Source organism: Phodopus roborovskii, unplaced genomic scaffold (assembly GCF_943737965.1).
Source record: "Phodopus roborovskii unplaced genomic scaffold, PHOROB, whole genome shotgun sequence".
Lineage (NCBI taxonomy): Eukaryota > Metazoa > Chordata > Mammalia > Rodentia > Cricetidae > Phodopus > Phodopus roborovskii.
In genome coordinates, this window is record NW_026126434.1 from 8,462,612 (window position 1) to 8,485,818 (window position 23,207).

Consider the following 23,207-nt stretch of genomic DNA (forward strand, 5'->3'; position numbering starts at 1 on the left):
AAGCAAAATAACAGATTAACAGGAAAAAATACAGCAGAGCAACTGATATAGTGAGTAAACTGAGTGTAACTTGGGCACAGCACTGTGGTAGGACAATACTGATCAGATAACTGAGATGGTTAAATGACTAATGAGTGGGTAGCATATAGAGCATGGATATGCTGGATGAAGGTGATTCATTTCCCAGCTGGACAGTTCATGACTTTATCACATCTCTCTGAATAGAACATCGTTCACTATTTTAGTGCTTTCGTTTTATAATTTTTCATTGAGTATTTAGTTTGTGGTCAGCTGGACAAAGCTGTAAAAGTTTCCCATAGGTAAGACAAGGTTTGTGTATGTGCTTCCATCCCTCTGTCATTCTTCCCTCTGCCATCCCCCCTCTGCACTCCCCCACACACTTCCCCCCTGCACTCCCTCCCTCCGAACTCCCTCCTTTGCACCCCCACATTCCCCCTCTGCACTCCCCACCTCTGCCATCTCTTCCATCTCATCCTGCTTTGCAAACAATTGAAGATGTTGTGACGCTTGTTCTGAAGCTCAGTTCTCCACTGGCCAAGAAGTCCCACCCCTACTTTGGGACACTGGTTCCTCATTCTAGGTTCTCCACATTGGTGACCTATCCAAGTCCCTCCTGCCTCTGTATTGCACAAGGCAAGTCTAGCAGTCCTGATTTCACAGTTATGTAGACTTCTACACACCTCCATCTTTGGGAAAGATTCCTGGGAAAAGGGGCAGGGCTGTTTTGTGTTGTAGTAAGTGTGGTGGTTTGAATGAGAATGGCCTTGATAGGCTCATATGTGTGAAGACTTCATCCCCTGTTGGTGGAGTTGTTTGAGAAGGATTTGGAGGTATGGGCCTATTGGAGAAGGATGTCACTGGGTAGAGGTAGGCTTTGAAGCTTCATTCCCAGTTCTCACTCTGTCTCTTTCTGTCTCTCTCTGTCTCTCTCTCTTTCTTTTTCTCTTTCTCTCTCTCTCTGCTGCTGCTGTTCAGTCCCATGCCTGCCCGCCTGCTACAATGGCCATGGACTCACCCTATGAAACTATAAGCCTCCATTAAGTGCTTTTATAAGTTGTCTTGGTCATTGTATGGAAAGACCTTAGATAAATAACCCCCGGATGGACCAACACCCAGCCAAGAACATTTTGTGGTTTTCTTGGAACAACCCTTACCTCAGTTTGACCTTATACTAATGAAAAAATGTCAATATAGCCAATCATGTTATGCCTAATGTATCTATGTTAATTTGTGGTTTTGCTCTATAAAAGGAACCTTGATACTTTGCTGGGTACAGCAGCCTTCCTTGGAGAATGCTGAGCCGTTTACGCAAATGCTCAATAAATACCTCTTGCTGATTGCATCTCCTAGCCTGGTCATTGAGTCGAGGGGCTAGCCCACCTGAGTAATTAGACCCCAAACTCAGGGTCTAACAATATCTTATAACAACAATGGAAAAGTAACTAAGACAGTACATTTCTCCTGGTTTTGTTGCCTGTGAAATGCAGCTGGCTAGCTGTGGATTGGTGGGATCTGACCCTGGGAGGGGTCAGAGGGAATTCATGTCCTCCCAGAACATGAAGGGAAGCTAGAGCCAGGTGTTGGAGTGGGGTATGTCTGCCATTTCAGCACTTGAGAACATAAGCAGGAGGATAACTGGCAGTTTGAGGCCAGCCTGGGTTCCACAGCGAGTTCTAGGCCACCGGAACCTCCACTGTGAGACCTGTCTCAAAAGAGGAGGAGGGGTGAGTGAAATGGCCCTGTGGGTAAAGCCACGTGTGTAATCCTAACCACCCAAGTTCAGTCCCTGGAATCCGCATAGTGGAAGGAGAGAATCAATTCCTACAAATTGCCCTTTGACCTCCACACCCATCCACACACTCCACATTAAATAAATGTAAAAATGTTTGAAAGCAGGGAGCAGGGGATGTGTGAGTCTACACTGAATGAACCCTAGTGACACCTGACTGGCTGCAGGGAATGGACAAGTCCAGAAGGTGCTGTGGTTCCAGAGCACACACAGCATGCCCTCTATGAGTAGGCAGTGCCAGGCATCTGTGCCCCAAGCTGATGTACCCAGAAGAAAGCAGGGCATGAGGGGAGCAGCATGAGTGACAGATAGTAAGAAGCTCAGGGCTGGGATCTCAAAGCCAGGTCTTCTGAGTCTCCATCTAGGACCCAGGAGCCACAGGTGACCCTCAGGACTGTGCCAATACACAGAGCCAGGCTGAGGCTCTACCTTCCAGACTGAGAATCCAGAGGGTTAACCTTACCTCACAGGGTGTCACTTGCTCCCCACAACCCCCTGTCTGACACCCATTCCTCCCAAAGAAGGGCTTGCCATTGCCGCAGTGGGACTCCTCTCCATGGTCTTATGGTACATGAGCTCAGCAACTCTGGTCACCAGCAGTGTCTGTCCTGCAGCCACCACAGTGGGAGCTGGCAGGAGAGGTTCCCTGAGAGGCTGATGGACTGTGATGAGCTGAGAACGTGTGACAGCTACCAGGGACAAGCTCATCAATTAGAGCCCTCTCTCCTAAGGGCTTCTGGGAAGGCATGTTGCTGTGAAGGAAGGAACAAGGCTAGCTTAGCACCTCTGGCTCCAGCAGACTTGAGTTCCCAACACTCCTTCCTGGTGGCTTCTGTCTTTAGCTGTGAGTGTGTCCACTCTCAGAAGGGGCCCTATCTCTAGAGAAGCTGGCTTGAAGTCTCCCTAGGACTAGGGATTTTCTCACTGTAATGGGAATATTTGAGAACTGAGTCTGTGCACAGATGGGGAAATGAACACCATTCCCCTCTTTGCCTCTGAACCTCACCCTCAGAGGCTGGAACATACAGGAAATCTTGGTCAAAGGGGCTGGCCTTGAAGTATCGAGGATAAGAAATATATGCAGCTGCTTCCTGTCTTCACAGGAAATGGCAGTGTGAGTGTTGTGGGCAAGGAGGAGAACCAGGGCACTGGGTGGTGTACAGAGGCTACTCTATCCTCAGCTCTCTATCTCTACTCATCCTAGCTTTGCCCCTCAGGCAGGGAGGAGGGTGATCCCCTGATACTGTCCCCAGGGCCAGGGCTAACGGACACAGGTGGATTATTGTATGTTCATCTAGTAGGTCACTATCTATGGCAAAGACAAAAATCGACTCAGATGAATCCTTTTAAAAAATATTTTTTCATTTACAGCGTGTGTGTGTGTGTGTGTGTGTGTGTGTGTGTGTGTGTGTGTACATGCCATACACATGGAAGTGAGAGATAGCTTATAAGAGTTGGTTTTCTCCTTCTACAATATGGGTCCTGGGGTTCAAACGCTAGTCATCAGTCTTGGTGGAACACACTTTATCTGCTAAAGCACTTTGAATTGCATATATTTTATGACAGGGGGTAAATGGGCATTTAGAATTGAAGAAATACAGTAATTTACGGAGACATGCTGGTGTTGGTGGAGTGTGAAATATGGAAGCCCCTAAGAAGAGGTTCAGAATCATGAACAGGAGATGCTGGAGTTAGGGCCTCAGGAAAAAAAAAAAAAAAAGAGGACCAGTGGCTTTCCTAGAAAAGTGTTGGGCTCAGCTCTAGCCCCACATGACATGTTTGCTAAACAGCAAGTATATCTGCTATTCCATTCTCTGGAGTAGCGGTCAGGAAGCAAGAGATGACAGACTATTGGAACAGAAGGAGGAAGATGCAAGATGGCCTAACCCTGGCCTTGCACACCTCGGTACACTATTGTCATCAATAAGCAGGAACCATCCCCCACTGCCCTGGTGTAGTGGCCTAAAGGAAAGAAGAACTCAGGCCAGGTCAGGAGTGTGACATGAACTCAAAGCCCATCTCTGCACTGTGGCAACGACTCTGACTGCTGAGAGGTCCTGCCAAGCCTATGGTTCCAGTGGGGAAGGGAACCCAAACTAAGCTGGGCCACTCAGCACAGTCAGGTGAACTGGGCCTCTCTATCCTCATTGGGCCTGGCCATATGCCAGAGGAAGCTCTGTTCACAGAGAGCCTGGTTGGCAGAGATAAGCAGCAAGTCCCAGCTTGGGCTGGCTCCTTGCTTCCGAGGAAGTTCATATTAATGGCCCCCTCACTTCAGCCTGGTGGCAGTTAATATCCCAGCAGGTAGAAAGTCCGGGCGTGTATGTGGGTGTACGGCTGAGGGAGATGGCTGGCTGGCTGGAGCATCTTGCTCATTAGGGACCTTCCCTCCCCTCAACAGGAACTTGCAGTCCTTCCAGTCCTTGTGCCTCCAGCTCAATTCCACAAGGTGGGAGTGGGCAATGGTCGGGAAAGTGCTGAATAGCTGGACTGCCAGCTTTCTTTATCATATATCCCTGGGTGGTTTCAGACTCTCAGTGTAGACAATAGCGACGCTGAACTTCTGGTCCTCCTACCTCCACCTCTCTCAGGTGTTGAGATTACAGGAGCATGACACCATATCTGGTTTATGTGATGCTGAAGTTATTAAACTCAGGGCTTAGTGCATGCTAGGCAAACACTCTACTGACCGAACTACATCCCTTGCTAGTAGAGAGAAGCATAGCACTCCCCTGTCTCTCTCTTGGATTTTCACATTCTGGATGGAGATGTGAGGCTGAGCAGTGGATGAGGATGCCTTTGTGCTCAGCCTCAGTTTACCCAGAGAGCACCAGGAGGCAGTTCCAAGCACAATGTCATGACCATACTTCACTGGTACACAGCTCCTGGCTCAGTGCAGTCCCTGTACAACCACACAAGGAAATCTTGCTCAGGAAGAGGCTCCTGTCACAGTGGGCAGCCCCCTCATAGCTGAGCCCTGGTCACTCTAACTCAGTCCATGGCCCTGATGACTTCTTAGAGTCCTAGTCCTCAAACTGAGACAGGAAGACCAGCATCATTGGCATCCACGAGAGCTGGTAAGCCACACAGAACCACGGGCCCTGTCCCAGACCTACAGAATCAGATGTTATATTTTATCAAAGTGCCTGGGTTGACTCACAGGTGCATAACATTTGGCTTAGAAAACAGTGTGGTGTCTAAACACCAAAAGAGGTAGGGAGGGCCCAGTAGGGTCAAAGACTTGGCTCCATGGCAGTATTCTTACCTAGAATCTGCCAATGCGGATTAGGGTGTGGCTCAAAAGAAGAAGGCTTCCCTGGAATCCACCAGGGATGTGCTAGGGCGTGACTCCCAGTAGAGAACCTATGTAGAGGAAAGAGGCTGGGGGCTCAGCTCAGTAGTGGAGAGCTTGCCTAGAACTTTCCTATAAGAGTCTGGGTGTGTAACTCAGCAACAGGGCACTTGTTTAATATGCTATAAGCTCTGAGTTCAATCTCCAGAACAGAAAGATGAGAGGAGAGGGATAAAGGGGATAGGTTGTACAAGAAAATGAAGTGGTGAGGAGGGTGTGTGAGATAGCCAGAACCCAGTCTCCCAAGATCTGTCACCGGGATTTTCTATTTTTCTCAGCCCACTGGAGCCCTAGTTATCTGCACCTAGTGGGCAGAGGCCCAGCCTCGAAGCCCCAAATCCTAAAGTCAAGGCCCTCCTTGCTCACAGCCCTGTTTCTACATGGAACTTTCATCAGGATCCCCAGGCTGGTGGGGAGGCCCGGCACCTCAATCACTCCTATCGCGCTGGTTGCAGGAAGAGAATAGCTTTCAGCTCAATTACCCTCGCATTGCAATATCATAACGCTCCAATGAGGCTTTTTAACCAAAAACAAAAAAGCTGTGTCTGCCGCAGGCCGGCTGCGAGGCCAGCCGTGCAGAAGGGATGGACCTGCCCGGCTGACAGCCCCTACCAGGCCCTGTGGATTACAGTACCAGAAAGGACTTGTTCTGAACACCAGGTGAATCCAGGGTACCCCAAAGTCCTGCACCTCAATTTACCATCATGTGCCCTGCTCCTGCTTGTTGGCTGCTGGGATATGACTGACGTGACCTTTGTTGGGGCAAGAATACTAAACCCCAAGTCCTAAGAGGCTCCACAGGGTGACACAGCTCAGAATGTTTGTCTGTGTCTCAGTGCTGGTGGCCACCACCTAACGGGTATGGGATTGCCACTAGATACTTTGCCCTGGAATTAGCCAGTCAGGACTGGGGAGCTGAAACCTAAGTATGCTATCATTTTAAACCCTCTGGCCCTTCTGTTTCTTTTAGCCATAGCCAAAACTATTACCCTGTTCTCTAGACAATTAAGCAGAGGCCCAACAAGATGAAAGGGCCAAAGACATATAGAAAAATCCCCAATGCTATCACAGGGAATCAGCAGCAAGACCCTCCTCTCCTTGGGCATTGCCTTAGTTATGTCTTAGACACCATGTCCAAGGTAACTCTTAAAAAGAAAAGCATTTGATTGGGAGATAGTTTACAGTTTCAGAGGTTTAGTCCATTATCATCATGGCAGGGAGTGGGAGCACACACGTACGTGCGCACGCGCGCGTGCGCGCGCACACAAACACACACACACACACAATACTGGAGCAATAGCCACAGGAAGCGAGAAAACTGGGTCTGAGGGCCTGGAATGGACTTTTGAAACCTCAAAGCCCACCCCCAGTGAAACACTTCCTCCAACAAGGCCACACCACCTAATCCTTCTCAAATAGAGCCACTCCCTATGGGGGCCATTCTTATTTGAATCACTACAATGGTCATACAAGAGTCCCCAAGCTCCTCCCCAACTTCTACAGCCCTCAGCACTCGCTGTGGCCAGTGAGCCCTGTTCTTGATTGCTTCATAGACAGGAACCTTTTGTAGTTTGTGCTGCCCCATTCTGAGATAAGAAAGATCAGGGCCGACAAAGCTAAATTGCTGATCTGGCAGTTCAGGCCAGAATTCACAGCAGACCTGTGCCAATTTGAGTGTGCTAGTCATCTCCATCTCCTTCACAAGGGACATTTCCAAGAATTGCTGGTCAGGGAGGACAGGGTCCGTCTGAACACTGTCCCCTTGGACTGGATATTCTGACGGCATGCCCTGCAAGTTCTGTGAATCCCCAGAAAAGCGCACAGCCCACACGTGTTTCAGGCACATCATACCATGGAGACTTCTGACAAGCAATGTTCTAAAGAGGAGGCCAGCCACTTTCCCAATCAGCCAAGGCTCGTCTGCCTGGCCAGCACACTGCTAATGGCCTTGCTGGCCATGTCCCCTGCCTTCATTCTCCTACCCTCCTGCTGGCTGTGGCCGATTTGTTCATGATTTAATGCTCTGGGTCGCTGACCCATGAGGGAGACACTGGGACAGAAGGAGGCAGGGCGGACATGCAGTGAGGTGTGTGCAAGCGTGCGTGCTGGCACAGGCAGAGCGGTCTCTCCAGGAACACACAGCCAGAAAGGCTCTCTAGGACTGGGGGAGACCATCTAGCACCCCTGTCCTGGAGGGTTTGGGGATCCCCAGCTCCTATACCATGGCTATCCATGCAGGTTTTCTGGGGATCTCAGGCATGGTTTCCTAATGTGACATGATCTCCATGTTAAGTCGCTCTACATCCTAGCTCTGCTGTATGATAAGTGACTAACTTGATCTCTCTCACTCCCCATCTTACAAATGGAATAAACCTAAGCCTATTATGTGACCCAGACATTGATTCCCAGGGTGCTGCCACCGGCTAGTGGCAGAACCTTTAGAAGGCTGGTGGCAGGTCCATGAGTTGTTGGAGGTGCATCCTCAAAAAGGCTTGGTAGAACCCAGCCTCTCCTTTTTCCATTCCTTGTTATACATGTAATAGCTTGTTCCCATCATTGGCATCCAGCATGTGCCATGACATGATGAAGACAAGGGAAAGTCCTTGCCAAGCCTGAAGTATGCCATGTGGACTAAACCCCAATGTTATTAGCATAACAAACCTTCCTTTACTTCATAGGAGCATTGCCAGGCACTTTGTTGATGCAACCCAAAGCTGACTGATAACCCTAGGTCATCAGCTGACTGTCACAAGAGCATGAATGAATAAGGGGCATCCTCCATCCTCATTACTATCATTTCTCTTGTTAGTCCACATTCCCTATACTCGGGACTCCTAGATTTGGTCCTTGCAGATTGTAGGATGGATTTACCTTCAATCAGCTGGTAAGTCCCAATGTCCTGTGTGTGAGTCAGACCATAAGAACAGAGGCTGGGCAGAAAGTGTGAGAGGCAATGGTCAATGGAGCCCCGCTCTTCCTTCCTCAAAGACAAGGACACTGTGGGTGGCAGCCTTTCCATCTTTGGGGGCTCTATAGACTTTGGTAACAAACTTCATATAAGGAACCAAGCAGGGAGGGGGTCCCTATCCCTGCAGGAGCTGGGCCTGGGCTCAGAAGGAAGGGGGCCTGTGCCTGCTGCTCATCAGCATCTTTAGTGTCCCCGAAGCCAACCTCCCAAGCTAAAGTACAACTGCTGTGCCCAGCTCTGCCACCCAAGGAAGGTATGCTTGGGATCAGCCCCTACAGGGGAGCCAGGATAGGGTGGCATGGAGTAGACAGCCCTGGACTGCTGATTGCCCAGTCAGCCTCTCCCCCAACAACCCGATAGTTAAATTCCAGGTGGGTCCCAAGGTCCTAGGTCTCCATTTCTGTTTTAAAGGGTGTCATTGTGGTTAAGGTTAACCCTACCAGAATCTCGTGGAGACCAGGGACTGTATCATTCATCTCCTTCCAGCTATTCTGCCTTCAGAGCCCCTCTGTGCCCATGACCTATGGCTGCTGTAACAAATTATTACATATTTAGTTAACTGGAGTAGCAACATTTAGCATCTTTGCATACAGAGACCCAGAGTGAATCTGGCTGAGCTAAAATCAGAGTGTGGGCAGGGAGTTCTGACTGCCTCAGGAGGTACTCCATTTTACCCTTCCAGTTTCTGGAACACTTGCATCCCTTGGTTCCTGTCTGCATCCATCTTTTTTTTTTTTAAATATGTTTTTAATTAAGGTTCAAGGTATTAGGCATCACTATGGTATTTCAACACTTCCATTTTTAAAACCAACAGCATGGCAACTGCTCCCGCCCTGTGGTCAGGTGACATAACAAGGTCACTGGGTGGAAGCCATCATTTGCCTACCATATCTTTAAATAATGCCAGCCTTTTTTTTTCTTTCAAAAGAGGCATCCTCCCCTGAGCACCTTGGCCAGTTCTGAACTCAGATGAAACTGGGTAGAATTTGATAAGCCAGGAGCAAAGATAGGTTCATATTCATGTTTATTCATACTCATATTCTCTATCTCCTCCCTCTGTATCCTCCCTCCCTCTCCCCCTCCCTCTCTCTCCCCCTTCCTTCTCTTTCTCCTCCCTTATCTCTCTCTCTCTCTCAAATGTGTAGGGGATTGATTTGGGGGGCTGAAGGTGCTGGGCATGGAACCCAAGGCCTTACCTATCTTACTTAGTGCTCTACCACTGTGTTCCATCTCCAGCTAAAAAAGACAGGCTGTGCCTGTCCAAGCCACTCTGACTCAGATGGATTAGAGGGATGGGGAATGAAGGAGTGAGCCCCACTTTCCTCCTCTGCCCTGCACCAGGGACTCACTGCACCAGCCTTGTGCCTAGCAATAGTCACCAGGCTCTCCAAGGCCCCACACTTCAGGATTTATTTCCTTCGCCACTGGTGCCGCCCTGGTCGCCTGCGGACTGTTGGAAATGTCTGTAATCGTGGCACACTTTAGGCATTACTTCCACACCATTTAGGGTCTTCCGCCCCAGTGCTTGCTGACGCATCGCCTCCATCTCCATCTTTGGGGCTGTGGTTGGTACAATTCTTTTAGGGTTTGCTAGCCCATGAGTTTAGAAGCCTTGATGGTTTGGGGCGGGGGGGGGGGAGGAGGTGAGGCACAAGACAATGCATTACAAGAATTAATTCCTCTGTCCTCCACCTGCCCCAGCCCTGACCAGCAAAGAAAAAAAAAAATCCATTCCAACCTCTAAGAAACCTTTAAAGATTTTTGTGTTTCCTCATGCGGGCCAGAGATCGGTCTGCTGATATGAATGGCAACTTGAAAGGAGGCAGAAGATGCTGGAATACAATAAACTCACCTCAAAGAATCTTTTCCTAACCACATACCCTTCCCTTTCCACCTCTAGACTCAGGGCTGCTCCCTAGAGACAGCAAACCTCTACAACTGAGTGGGTGCTGCAGGGACAAGATACATGTAGACTGGTCTCAGCACAAAAATAGTGAGAGCTGGGATTAGCTGTATAATCTTGTCACAAGTTGATTGTCCTCTCTGGGTTTCCTTAACTATATTACTGAGAGTCTACCTTTCATACCAATTTCAAGAACTTTTGTGAGGCTTTTTATTTTCTCTTCCACATCTCTCTTTATTTCTTCAACTCCATCAGTTTCCTATATAGCTCAAGGTGCCTGCAGAGGTGTCCTAAGAGTATCAAGACCCTTTTAGGCAGACATCTCTCATGTCACCCACTCAATGCCCACTGGACTCAAGCAAACATTCCAGGGCACAGCTGCTGATGCTGCACCCAGAATTCAAATTTTATTCCTGTTCTGGGGACTCCCGATATAATGCCCCCCATTTTGGGGAGCAGCCTCCCAGTAGAGCCTGCTCCCAGGGGTTTGGGCAGTAATAAAAGCCTGATGGAAGCAGACATTGCCTGTGATGTCAGTACTTGGGAGGCTGAGGCGGGCAGATTTAGAGTTCAAGGTCAGGCTGTGATATATAATAAGAGCTTACCTAAAACAAAACAAAACTCTACTGGGTAAACATATATACTATCACAACAGCAGGCAACCAAATTGTGTGCCTTAGAAACAAGGTCACCTGAAGGGAGGAGAAGAATTGGGAGAGCTGTAAGGCGTGCCAGGTCTGTTTTCTGACCGGGGGCAGTTAACACAAAAGCTTGCACTTAGTAAGCACTCCAGCAGGGAAAGCAGCCATCACACCATAGCACAGCTGCAGCAGTAACATGCTGACTCAGAGCGTGGCAGGAGGTGACCTGCACCACTCACACGATGCTTCACACTCAAAGTCTCCCTGTCATAGATGCCTACTGCATTAGCCCTGCTCTTGTTGCTCTGATCAAACAGCTGAACGTGGGGACCGTGATAAAGTAAAAGGGTTGTTTGAGCTCACAGTTCTAGCCCAAGATCTAGCCCACTTGGGGGCTGCCCAGCGCTCCTTTGGTGACACAGCTACGTGCACACCTATGTGCATGTGTGAACGGTTCCTCCACTGTCTTGTTTCTGAGAAGCCACCCTAGCTCCACCCTGATGTCCCCACAGAAGCTTACTACCTCCCGAGTCTCCCTTCAAATGCTCTCTAGCTCTCTCAAAGGTCAGCTTTTGGGATGTTAGCTTCTGTGCGGTACAGACCCAGGATGAACAGTCCTATTAATGACACGAAATCTGGATGAGCGATGTGGCCATGAGTGAGATTTTCACCCCTGTGTGGTCAGAAGGTGCTTCCCTGACTCTCTGAGGAAGCCCTCCTGAGTTTATGGGCAGGTGGCCATGACCGGAAGGCCTGCCTACCAGCCTGAGCCTGAACCACCCAATGAAAAGGCTGGGCCAAGCTCAGGAGGTAAAGTCTAGCCAGGCTGGAAACTGGGGTTGGGGCAGTATAAAAGCACCCCAAGATCAGTACAAGAGAAGGGTCTGAGGCTGGATTCTCGTGACTACTGCTGAAGGCAAGAGATGGCTGGGGTCGGCCTCCCTTGCTGCATCATTCTAGGGAGGAAGTATATAGGTTTGAACAAATGGTTGATAGAGGACATGCTGCCCACCTGATGCCCAGATGAACCCAGGCTGGGCATCAGGAAAATGACCACAAAGTGAGGAAGGAGAGGCACAGCCATGTTTTCCTACCCTATCCCAGCTTACAATGGTACTAAAGGGGCTTTCTAAGATGTGGTGCCATTGAGAAGGTGGCACTGCTGCTGGCTACGCTTGAGGATGTAGAGAGAAGTGGGCAGCTAGAAGGGGTGTCTGTGCCATCTCCCACTCTCTGGGACAAGCCTCAGACAAGGAACAGCCCCAGCCTGTGTCCTCTCCAACAAGGACGTGACCCAGCCAGCAGCTCTCTCCCCGATCCCTGTTCTGGGGAGGAAGGCTGGCGATGGATGATGGAGGGAACAGGCAGGGATTGTTCTATTGTACCTAGTGATTATGCCAGGGGCGATATCTCCCTGTGGCATTATCTCATCTGGAGAGAAGAGTGGGCTTTTTAATAGCTGGACAGGCAGCTCCCACTTAAGGTTATTATAAAGAGAGAAAGCCCAGTCCCTCCCTGCTTCTAACAAGCACCACAAAGTTACAAAGTAATTAAAGGCTGCTGGGGAATCAGAGAAATTATACTAATTCCATGTGCAGAAAGCCTGTGAGAGTGCTGTCCCCTCCTGGTAGGAAACAAGGAGGGTCAGGCAACTGGCAAAACCATCAAAACAGCCCATTGTGCTGTGGGGCTCAATGTCACAGGGACTGTGGGCCTGTCCCCTGAGCTGTTTTGACAATACTTGTTAGGATAAGTGGAAGCCAAAGGCTGAGATTAAGTCCTCATACCCCAGGGGACAGATAGGGTGTGGCTTGCTGGCGTTTCTTCCAGCATACTCTGTCCTGTACCCAGGGCACCACTCTGGCACCAGGGGGCATCCCTGCCTCCTCCTGCCTCTGGCACGAAACAGGCTTCTTCAGGACACAGGTTCCCTAAGTTGTCCCCCTCTCCCCCAGACTCTTCTTTGACTAACTCGGATCCTCAGAGCTTTGTCCCTGACCAAGTGGCCTTGAACAAGACTTTGATCCTTTATAGAAGTACTGACCATCTACAGAATGTGGGGATGGGCTGTCACCCTAAGGGACAAGAGTCTATAGGATCACAGGGCACATTCCAGTTACTTCTCCATGGCCATAGCCATTTTCCCCTTGCCATGTCTCTGCATGTGCCATTTCGCTTTAATAAGGCTTTATATTTATTTTTGAGTATGTGTGTCCATGTGAACATGTGCCATGTGTGCAGGTGCCTGAAGAGGTCAGGAGAGGGTTCAAGTCCCCTGGAACTGGAGTTCTGGGCAGTTATGAGCTGCCTGATGTGGGTGCTGGGGACCAAACTCAGAGCAAGTATTCTGAACCTCCGAGCCCTCTAGGAGGCTCTGATATTTTATGAGATTTAATGTTTTAAAGATGTATTATTTAAGGGAGATGATGGGCACACTAGTCATGTTGTACATGGGGGGGGGTTCCAGATGACAACTTAGAAGTTGTTTCTCTCCTCTCATCTTTATAGGGATGTAGGGCATCAAACTGAGGTCTCAGCCAGATTCGCTCTGCAAGTGTCTTTACCCATTGAGCCATCTCACCAGCCTTTTTGTGCCATTCATGTGTATTTGTATTTTTTTGTGTATGAGTAGGAACATGTGTGTGTGTGTGTGGGGGGGGTGCACCTATGTATGTGTGTGTGGAAGCCTGAGGTTGATATTAGGAAGCCTTCTCCATCACTCATTCACCTCATTCACTGAAGCGGGTTCTCTTGAACACGGAGCTCACCAATTGTCTAGCCTCATCAGTCAGCTTGCTCTGTCTCCTGAGGCTGGAATCATGGGCTACTGAATCTTCCTGGCGTTCACATGTATTCTAAGCATTCAAACTCGGCTTTGCACTCACACAGCCAGCCCCACCCAGGTCTCTACTGCATATTTTCTACATTTTCCATCTCCTACTGCAGTAGACTGCCAGCTCCACTGTCAGATCCCCGACATCCACTGACCAATAGCAATGGAGCCTATTCCAGGAAACCCAAGTTCTGGAACTTCCACAGTCAGAACTACCGTCCCGGGGGGTGGGGGGAGGGGTGTCACCCTTGTGCCTCCATTGAACTTTCACAACCCCATGCTCACCAACCTCATAGATGAAGATACTGAGGCTCAGAGTGGTTACCAGGCCACCCAGTTTGGAGTAAGAACTTGCACGTGTGACTATCACAGGGTACCCCAGCAGGGACCTAGACTGTGTGTCACGGCCAGACACAGGTTCTCCTGATGCAAAAAGTCATCAGCTGCTCCTGGTTGTAGCCTCCTGGGACCAAAGATTTCCTAGGCCAGCCCCACCCAGGTCTTTCCCTATAGGAGAAGGCAAGGCAGGGGGCCTTATGCTAGAGGAGAAGAGACCATTAAAGAGACAGGGAGCTACCAGACAACAGCTGGACTCCAGGCACAGGGCATTCAGCTGCAGCCATCCTTCCCTTCTGTATCAAGGGTCATTGTTGAATGGGTGAGAAGCCATAAAAGGTGGCCTGGCATATACCCGAGCATCCCCGGTGCCCTCAAGCTGGCTCTACAAAGTCCCTGCTCCATGCTCATGGCATAGGGCTTACAGTCACCGCCAGCCCCTTCTGTGAGCCCAGAGACTCCCAGCTGGAATTGACAAAGAAACTGGTCCCATTAAGAACATCATTGTCTTTAAAACTAAACAGTCATTTTAATGACATCTGGCTCCCTGCATCTTGTGGTGTCCTCTTTCCTTGTGTGGTGGGGGCAGGAAGAGCGGCTGTGAGCCTACCCATATCCCACATACACGAGGGAGGAGCTATTACATGAGTCTTTCAGGGATCAGTATCCTCAATTTCATTTTTATTTTAATAGAAGGTAGAGCAAGGGACCTCTGAGTGTGTGGCTGGGTCAAGCTTTCTGGGCTCAGTTCTGGGCCCACTGTTGTTCCTCTGTATAGTTAAGAAGCAGCAGGAGGAGGCTAGTGACAGGATGGAGGCAAGCGCCAGGGGAAGATGTTCATCTGCTTCTCACTTACACCGCTAGGTACCAACACCAGTAGCCTTTGGGTATCTACTAGCCCACAAGCCCAAGGGGCATCACAAGGGCTATTGCTGGGTCACCAGCCCCAAGAGGACACCAATGGGACTGAATCTTATTGCACAGAGCTGGCAGTGGGCTCTGGGTGAGCTTGCCACAAGACCCCACTGACCTGTGTATGAAGTGTGAAGACACAAGGCATAGTGTTCCTGGCCTTTTTTCCTATTGGGCTTAATCAGGACCCACCCCTGCAAGCTGCAGTCGGTCATAAGCAGGCACACACACAAACACAGACACAGATGTTGTGAGTGGGCGGTGTTGAAAGGCCTTGCAGGGTGGAGTAGTGCTGGAAACACTGGGACAGACTGCACACATGCACAGGGGAGGGGCACTGCCAGTGACTTCACTTGTGTGTGGAGGTTGGGACACCCTCAAGTGTCAATCCTCACCTTCTACCTTGAGACCAGGTCTCTGTTGCTACCTGCCTCATCCACCAGGCCACCACACTTCTGGGGCTTCTCCAGTCCCTGCCTCCCATCTCACTGTAGGAGTGAGTGCTGCATTACAGGTGTGTTCTACTGTGCCCAGATTTACATGGGCTCTGAGGGTTCAAACTCAGGTCCTCAAGTTTGTATGGCAAGTGTTGTACTCATTGAACCTTCTGTCTCCCATGACCCAGATGACCCAGATGGGAGTATTTAATGACCTCCCTCCCCCCCCCCCCCGCCACCTCTCTCTTTCTCTTTCTCTCACACCTCCTTGGAAAAGGTGGTAGCTGAATACACAGGGGGCATGTCTACTGCTAACCCAGTGCCCGCTGTCTTGACTGCTGCAGGCTGTGGCATGCACTTCTGTTGAGATAGGGGAGCCCCAGGGATCTGTCACTGTGCTGACAGAGGGAGGACACCAAAGCCACCAATGAGAGGCTAGGTGAGAGCTGTGGGGCATAGAGATATTGTAGGCTGCCGTCTTGGGGAGCCAGCTGCCCCACGGTGGCCAGCAGAGTCCCGGGCCAATATGATTTATCACTCTCTCTCTTCCAGATCAATAGGCCACTGGCTACAGATGCAGAGGGGGCTGCAGGCACTGTGGCCCCGGCTTATAAATTAATACAGCCTGTCAAGGGGCTGCCTTCCCTGGCATGGGGGGAGACGACACTATCGTGAATAAAGCAAGGGGATGGCAGCATGTGCGGGGCGGGGGAACCCACCCCCACCTCTCCTGCAACCCGAGGATACAGTTCATAAATCATTCACTGCTAACTCACACACTGAAGGCACACTGGGGTACTAAGACATCGGTCTCCCTGGCTCCTCAAGTGATCTGGGCTCATAGCATCACCACCTCATGACTCTCTAAGGGTGTTAGCATGAAGATTCTAAGATCCAGGACTGGCAGGCACCAAAGACCACCTGCTTGGAACACAACTAGTTTGATAACATGGGAGGAAATGAGGAGTAGGGGATGAATAGGTCCCCATCCCAGGTCAGGGCACAGTTAGACACCACTCACTGGTTTCTCCCTTTATAAAATGGCACCTCCCCTGAGGATGAAAATGTCAACCTTGTTCATCAGTATTTAGGCTAAGAACTTGTCCTACCTACATTAGCATAGATCTAACAATCCTATTGGTGACAAATACTGTTATTCATATTCTAGAGATGACAGAGCTCCAAGCTGGGCCTGGTGGTGTAGGCCTGTAATTATAGCTATTCAGGAGCTTGAGGCAGGAGGATTGTGTGGTGAGAGACCAGCCTGGGTCACTTGGTGAGACTGTTTCAAAATAAAAGGTAATGGGGGTCTGGCTGTGTGTCAGTGTTAGAGTGCTTGCTTATGTGCAAGCACATTATGTGTCAGACAGACAGACAGACAGACAGAAGCATGGGGGTACATGGAAGGAGGAATGAGAATGAATATGAGGGAGAGAGTAAATCACTCATTTCAAGCAGCATAACTAGAAACTGGGGGAATCCACTCCCCTGCCCTGCATCCCCAAGGCATCTAAGGACCCCCGTCCTGTAGCTGTTCAACATATGTTTGTTGTATTCATGACAAAAAAAAAGCACACTGAAGATCAGGCTTCGCAGATACAACCTGGTCTTTGAAGGCTCAATTGAGTTGGATTTTAATGAGTTAGAAAGCTAAGTGTGGGAATAGAGAGAGAGACATGCAGGCAGCCTCAAAGTACTGAACCAGCCCTCTGGTTGATAGGAGGATTCAGCCCGGAGAGGTGGAAGGTATGCTGTGACCAGATGGATAAAAGCCGGAGCTGCCCAGCTGAGGAGGCTCCACTTGTATGAACATCAAGGACACAGTGTCCCTGAGACTCCAGGGAACTCTCGATTGTTTGTCCCAGAAGCCACCAGCCCTTCCGCACTTCTAATCTCACACCTACCCTCCTGCCCAAATACCCCAGCATCAGGGTCACCTCCGCTTGCACCCTGCAAGACTAAGAACTGGCCTCCAGAGAGGAGCAGACTGGGCAGTGCTGAAGGTCAGCAAGGCAAGCCGGGCCCCCTCACCGAGGTAGTGGAGCAGTACTGCTGGGCACAGACACAGGCAAACACGTTTCAGCAAATTGGCAGGCCATAAAAGTCTATTACAGCAAATCAAACAGCAGTCAGCGTGACAGCCATTAGGCTGAAATGAATACACGGGGGCTTAATGAGGTCTGTCGAGGCTGGCTTGGTGAATTAAGTTGCCAATTCTAGCCGGATTTCCCTTTTCTTTATGGACTTGAAAGCATCCGAGCTCCCTCGTTAGAGCTTCGACAAGTGAATTGCAGGGCCTTTTGCCCTGATAAAATGGATAATTACACAGAGAGCCGCTTAGTGAGGGGAGGAGGGTGGGCAGGAGGGAAGACAGCACAAACAAACACAAACACACACCTGTCTGCTTTCTCCTGACAGAGGAGAGGCTGGACCCTCAGGGGCATCAGGCACAGGGCTGGGCAGACTAGGTGATTGAGCCTTGGCTTAAGTGTTTGCCTCCCCACTATTCCTGACCTCAGGGACTGAGGTCTCCATGGGCATCATGGACTGATGAAAGGTTTTATATTAGGCAACTGCTCTCAGCACGTTTGAGAAACCCTCATGGTCATCCTGTGAAGTTCACCAAACAAACCTAGCCGGACACAAATGTCACCAATTTGCATATTTCTAGCCTCCCCTATGTGGTAGCACAAGCCTGTAATGTGTTTGAGGCCAGCCTAGGCAACTTCACAAGATCCTATCCAAAAGAAAAATTTTTAAAGAATGGACAGAGCTCAGCAATGAGTCACTGTCTTGCTTAAGCATGGCTAGCTCCAGGACCCAGATACAAAATCAGATTCCTAAACCAGCTCTCCTTGATGTACTGGGGCAGAATCACATGGGATGTAAATATACCTCTGAGAAGCCACCCAGGAAATTCTGCTGGGGCACTAGCTCCTCACAGTCTAATTCACTGTGACAGACGTCTAGAGGTGCATGGCTCTCCTGTGTCTACTTTCATGCTCCATGCACAGGAGCTCAGTACATCCTTGCCAAGGCAGGGGAGTGGTGGTGTGTCAGCATCACAGCTGTGCTACTCTGACCATCAGGGTTAGGAATAATGGGGTTAGGAAGGTAAGGGATTTGGGACAGTGGCTTAAATGCTCTTAGAGGAGTTGAGTGGATAGATGAAGGCAGTCTAAGAATTTTTCCACCATCCCTAAAGGAATAGGAAGTAAATAACATCCCCTGCTAGGCTCTACCCTTAGATTCTTAATAGGAAAAGTCCTGCTCAATCCCCTAGTTGGGCAGCTGTATCCCCCTTTTTCCCCTCTACACACACACCAAGCAGGCAGACAGGCTGATCTGAAGTCTTATCCAGGCTGTTGGCATGACAAGAACTAGGCACATGTCTCTACTGCTATCAGGTCTACTGAAACTACCTCCTCCAGGAAGCCTGGGAAGTCCCAGGCTCTCTGGCAATTAGTTTCCAGGCACTTGTTCGCAGCAGGGTCTGTGATATGCCTACTCCTCCCTCCACCCCATCACTCTGGTCTTCAGTCTCAGCCTGCTCCCATTCACGGGCCTCTGCCATTGAACTTGCCTCTCCAGTGGACCATGGTATGTCCAGGGTACCTTTAATGCAAGCAGAGAACTATGGTCTCCATTCCAGGCCAGGGGCCAGCGCCTGTGCTGGTTCCCCAGCCGGGGCTTCAGCCAAATAGCTCAGTTCCAGCTCAGGTGACCACAACAAGCCCAGGCTGGGCCATGCCAAGATGTCTGGGCCTCCATGTAGCTGATACCATATGCCATGGACACACTGAGGAGTCCCAAAGCCAGCATCAAGTATCAGACCGCAGAGTGACCATAGGTGTGTACTCACAAGCAAGGGGTTTGCACAGGCCTCCCTCCGGCACTGTGTGCCCTCTGCAGCAGCTCTCCTCATCAGGTATCTATGTCACTTCTTCATTCTTATGTGACAAGGAAGACTAGGCCCAGAAAGGTTAAAAACAATGTATGGACAGGAGTGTGTTCTGAGGCTATTTGCCTTGAGCCCTGACATTCCGTTTCTGCAGCATCTCAGGCCTCTTGAGAATGAGAGCCACAGAGAACCAAGCCAGGGTAGACACTAGACAATCCTTGCTAATTAAATGTACAACAGGGGAAGCCAAGAGACTCAGAGGACCCCAGGGGTGGGGTTTCAGCAGGGGTGTATTCTGGAGGCTGCCTTTCTGCAGGATGAGAGAGGGCTGGGAAGGAGGGACAGGACTGCTTGTCCTCTTGCCACTGCTGTTGCCTGCCATTCCTTCTCCAGGGAGGACAGAGGACAGCGGGGCCTGCCAGGATGGCAGCTGAGCAATGGGCACAAGGCTCATTAACTCTGAGCCATGCCCTTGGCTTCTGAGTCCAGGCTCAGAGTGCAGGCTGGCACGTAGAGCCCCTTAATTGAATTAGGGGCACTTCCAAGTGAGTGAGAGCCAGAAGCCAAGCTGCTGTCCCCAGACATGTCAGGGTACTGTGCCCCTGTGCTGATGAATGTGGGCTCTCTCTCCTGCCATGCTGTCCCAGGTAACAGAGGGGCCCAGGCACCTTCCCAGCCTTACAGTTGCCCTCCTACCCTCCAAATGGCAAAAATGTTAAGATCCTTGGTTCACCATTGAGTGATGAGGGCCAGGACCTCTGAGTTGTGACTCAAGATGCCGTCATCCTTAGGGAGTCTTTGCTGCCTCAGAAGCTAGGGTCAAAGTTACATCTGTGTGACCTTGGGCAAGTCCCTCTCCCACTTAAGTAAGCCTAGGGAATATTCTTACCTCTTTTTTTTCCCCCAGTGACAGATGGCATAGAGGAGTTAGGACTCGAGTGTTGGGCGCCAGCATGCCTTTCCAGAGGACATGATCTCTCATCATTTTCACCCCAACTGCTACCCCAGCTACAGCCCTGGGGGCAGCCTTGAGGGACACCCAGTTAGAAGCTCTTTATCAGTCTCATTAGGGTCTTCTCATAGCTAACTGGCAGCCATTAAGACTGCCATCAGCCACCGTGGTGAGGGACAGCAAGCAAAGAGAGCCCGGTGCCATCGGGAGCCAGCTTATTAACGAACCGTTTGTAATGCAATAATTTGTACTTCTCAATTACCAGCGATGGCTTGATTTTACACACATGCACTCATGCAAACATATTCAGAGTACACAGAGCAGAAGCTCTGGGGAACCATAAGCCAGACCACACAGCTAGGGACCTGCAAATGCCCAGGCCTGAAGGGCCAATGCAAGTGGGGTCTAGGGTAAGACCTGCCCATATACCTTGTCCAAGTCCCACAGCAGGCTGAGGATGGAAGGGAAGAGGGCATTAACACTTGCCTCTCCCAGTTCCTGCTCCATTTCTAACTGCAGATGGGTACGAGCTCTGCCAGAACAGGCCTTCTCTCAGACCTGAGGCTTCACCCACTGACCGGACCATTCTTTCAACCATAGGATGGATGGCTCTAACTGGCCCCAAGAGGAATTTAGGCTAGAGTGTGGGCAGAGGACAGTGCATCCACATGTACTCAGAGATCACTACACATACCACCCAGCTTAACTGGAGAACAGCTGTGGTCCCAGTAACCATCATCCCTTCCACACATGACCTAGAATGCTCTTACCTCGGGGATGCGCACGCTATAGGGCTGGTTGTGGAATGTGGGTGCATTGTCATTCACATCGCCAACTTGGATATTCACCTTCCGTGTGATCACCTGGGAAGAGATGTACAGGTCTCAACACTGTCACTCCCCTGTGGCCTCTTCCCACCCATGCAGCCCAGGGACCTGCTAAATCCAGGAACAGCCCTCCTAGGGCTACAGGGCTCCCGGGGACACTCACCCCTTGGTGATCACTGACGGAGAATTCCACTGTGAACTCAGACTTAGTCTAAAAGAAGAGGGAGGGAGAGAGAGGGAGGCAGGGAGGGAGGGAGGCAGGGAAGGAGAATGGGAGGAAGAGAACAGAGTTAGAGAGGTCCTAGGTCCTGGCCCTGGATGTGGCTGCATGGGCTCCAGCACTGCCCAGGACCTCATATGAGCATGCTGTCCAAAGAGGTCCTGAAAAAGCTAGCACTGCCCCTTGGTACTGGAGAAGAAGACATGGGATCTGAATCTTTCCTGAAGACATAGGAAGGACAAAGTGGAGAACCTGGGTGCCATTCCTGGCTGTGCCTCCACATGGCTGTGTAATGCAAGCTACTAACACTTCTGTAGTCATGTCCTGAGATGGAGCAGAGGACACTACCTGGGGATGTGTTCAAACCCTGTCCTTTACTTGCTAAGGACTACCATGATCATTGCTCTAGAAAATCTAGTTTTTCCATCCCACAAGAGATGATTCCACAAGAGATGACCTCATAGTCACTTTCCTCTTGCTTACCCAGTGCTACTCCTGGCTCCAAGAACACTCCAGCCCCAGGTCCAATCCAGCCTTGATAGAGAGCTACTGCTAAGACAAATGGTCCCAGCAGAGGTCAGATGGAGTCCCCCTCCTCCAAAAGATGGTGAACCACTCTCTTCCACTGACCACCCCTGCTCCTCCAGAAAAGGACTGAGACTAGGGAGTCACATGCCATACCTCTCTGTCCAAAGGCTGCCGGAGCCACACCACACCAGTATCAGGCTCCACAGCAAAGAAGCGGGAGGCTTCCTCCCCAGATACGCCAAACACCAAGGGGTCATTGTCCATGTCTCGGGCCAGCAACTGGGTCACAGAAGAACCTGGAGAACGAGAGAGGGTTGGACAACACACAGGTAAGGTTTGTTGCTTTCCACCTCATCCAAATGATGGGGCATCCTTCAAGGCACAGCCACCTGATAAACTTCCAGGTCTTCCAGAGGCCAATAGTCATCCCCCAAACCTCCTCAGCATCATTGCTCTCCAATTCCGTTCTGGCACACCTGCCACAGGATGTACATAGCTGTAACACAGATCCCTCATTCATCATGTTCTGGGTATAAAGTGGACAGCTGTGACCTTTCCCAGGTGGTTCAGATGAGACCAGACCTCCAATACTTCAATTCTTATGTCCCAAGTTGAGTGCATAACTCAGCCCTAGCCAATCAACGTGTTCCCTCTCTACCATGATGGTGACTGGCTCAGGGATGAGTATGTGACTCAAACTAGCCAACCAAAGCCAACTCTGGGATTCATGCTCTCACTCCATTGGGTTGTTGATGAGGGCCAGTTTAACACCTACAAGAATAGCACACCTAAGGACAAGGCTGTCAAGGAAGCTAGCAAAACTTATGGACCTGGAGATGGCATTCCTGCAGGGATGAAGGTGCATGGCCATGGGGCCAAGTACTGGCTCAGTCCTCTAAATGTCTCAGCTATGGATAGGCACTGATGACCACACCCTTTCCCACTCTTTTGTTTTATTCCTATTTCTATTGAGTTGGGTTACCATCTTCTGAGAATAGACGCATCTTTTCTAATTTACACGATTTTGTAAAATGTTCTGATCTTCATCAGGGCATGGAGGCTAAGAAGAGGTGTCACTTTAAGATTCATTCTGACTGAGTCTGGTTCTGTCCTCAAAAAGACCAAAAGGTAGGGGCCACTCTTATCAGGATGTGATGCTCTGGACACAGGCCACTCCAGGCATCAGGTGCTGTATAGCCTGGCTTAGAATATCTTGTCCTAGGGCTCACTGGTTCCCTAGTGGCTTTCAAAGAGGAGAAGCCCACTGCCCCATTTACCCATGATGAAGAGGATTCTGTCACAAGTGCCACGTCCTCAAAGATCCAGGGTGGCTGTGATAACAGGTCACCTTAGTTTCAGAAGGCCCTTAAGTTCCTAGGAGCTAAGGATCCAGTGTGATAGTCTCTGAAGGGAAGATCTAGCATCATCATCTCAGAGCCTTGGCTTGAGCAACTCCTTTCTTTTAAGGGTTCAGTTGAACCTGTAAAACAAGACAGGCACTATCTCTTCCCCAAATACTGCCGATCATACTTAACCAACTGCCTCAAAGAACAAAGTGAGGGAAAGAAGGGAGGGCTGCAGGTCTGT

General features: G+C 50.1%; 1 protein-coding gene across 1 annotated transcript in view; it reads right to left on the reverse strand.

Annotated features, from left to right (window-relative positions):
• Positions 1–23,207, reverse strand: part of Cdh23 (cadherin related 23) — a 317,335-nt gene that overhangs the window by 243,527 nt on the left and 50,601 nt on the right. The window contains exons 3-5 of the mRNA XM_051186787.1: positions 21,774–21,916; positions 21,036–21,083; positions 20,816–20,908 (exon numbers count right to left, since the gene is read on the reverse strand). Of these exons, the coding sequence (XP_051042744.1) occupies positions 20,816–20,908; positions 21,036–21,083; positions 21,774–21,916 (284 nt within the window). The remainder of the gene's footprint in view (positions 1–20,815; positions 20,909–21,035; positions 21,084–21,773; positions 21,917–23,207) is intronic.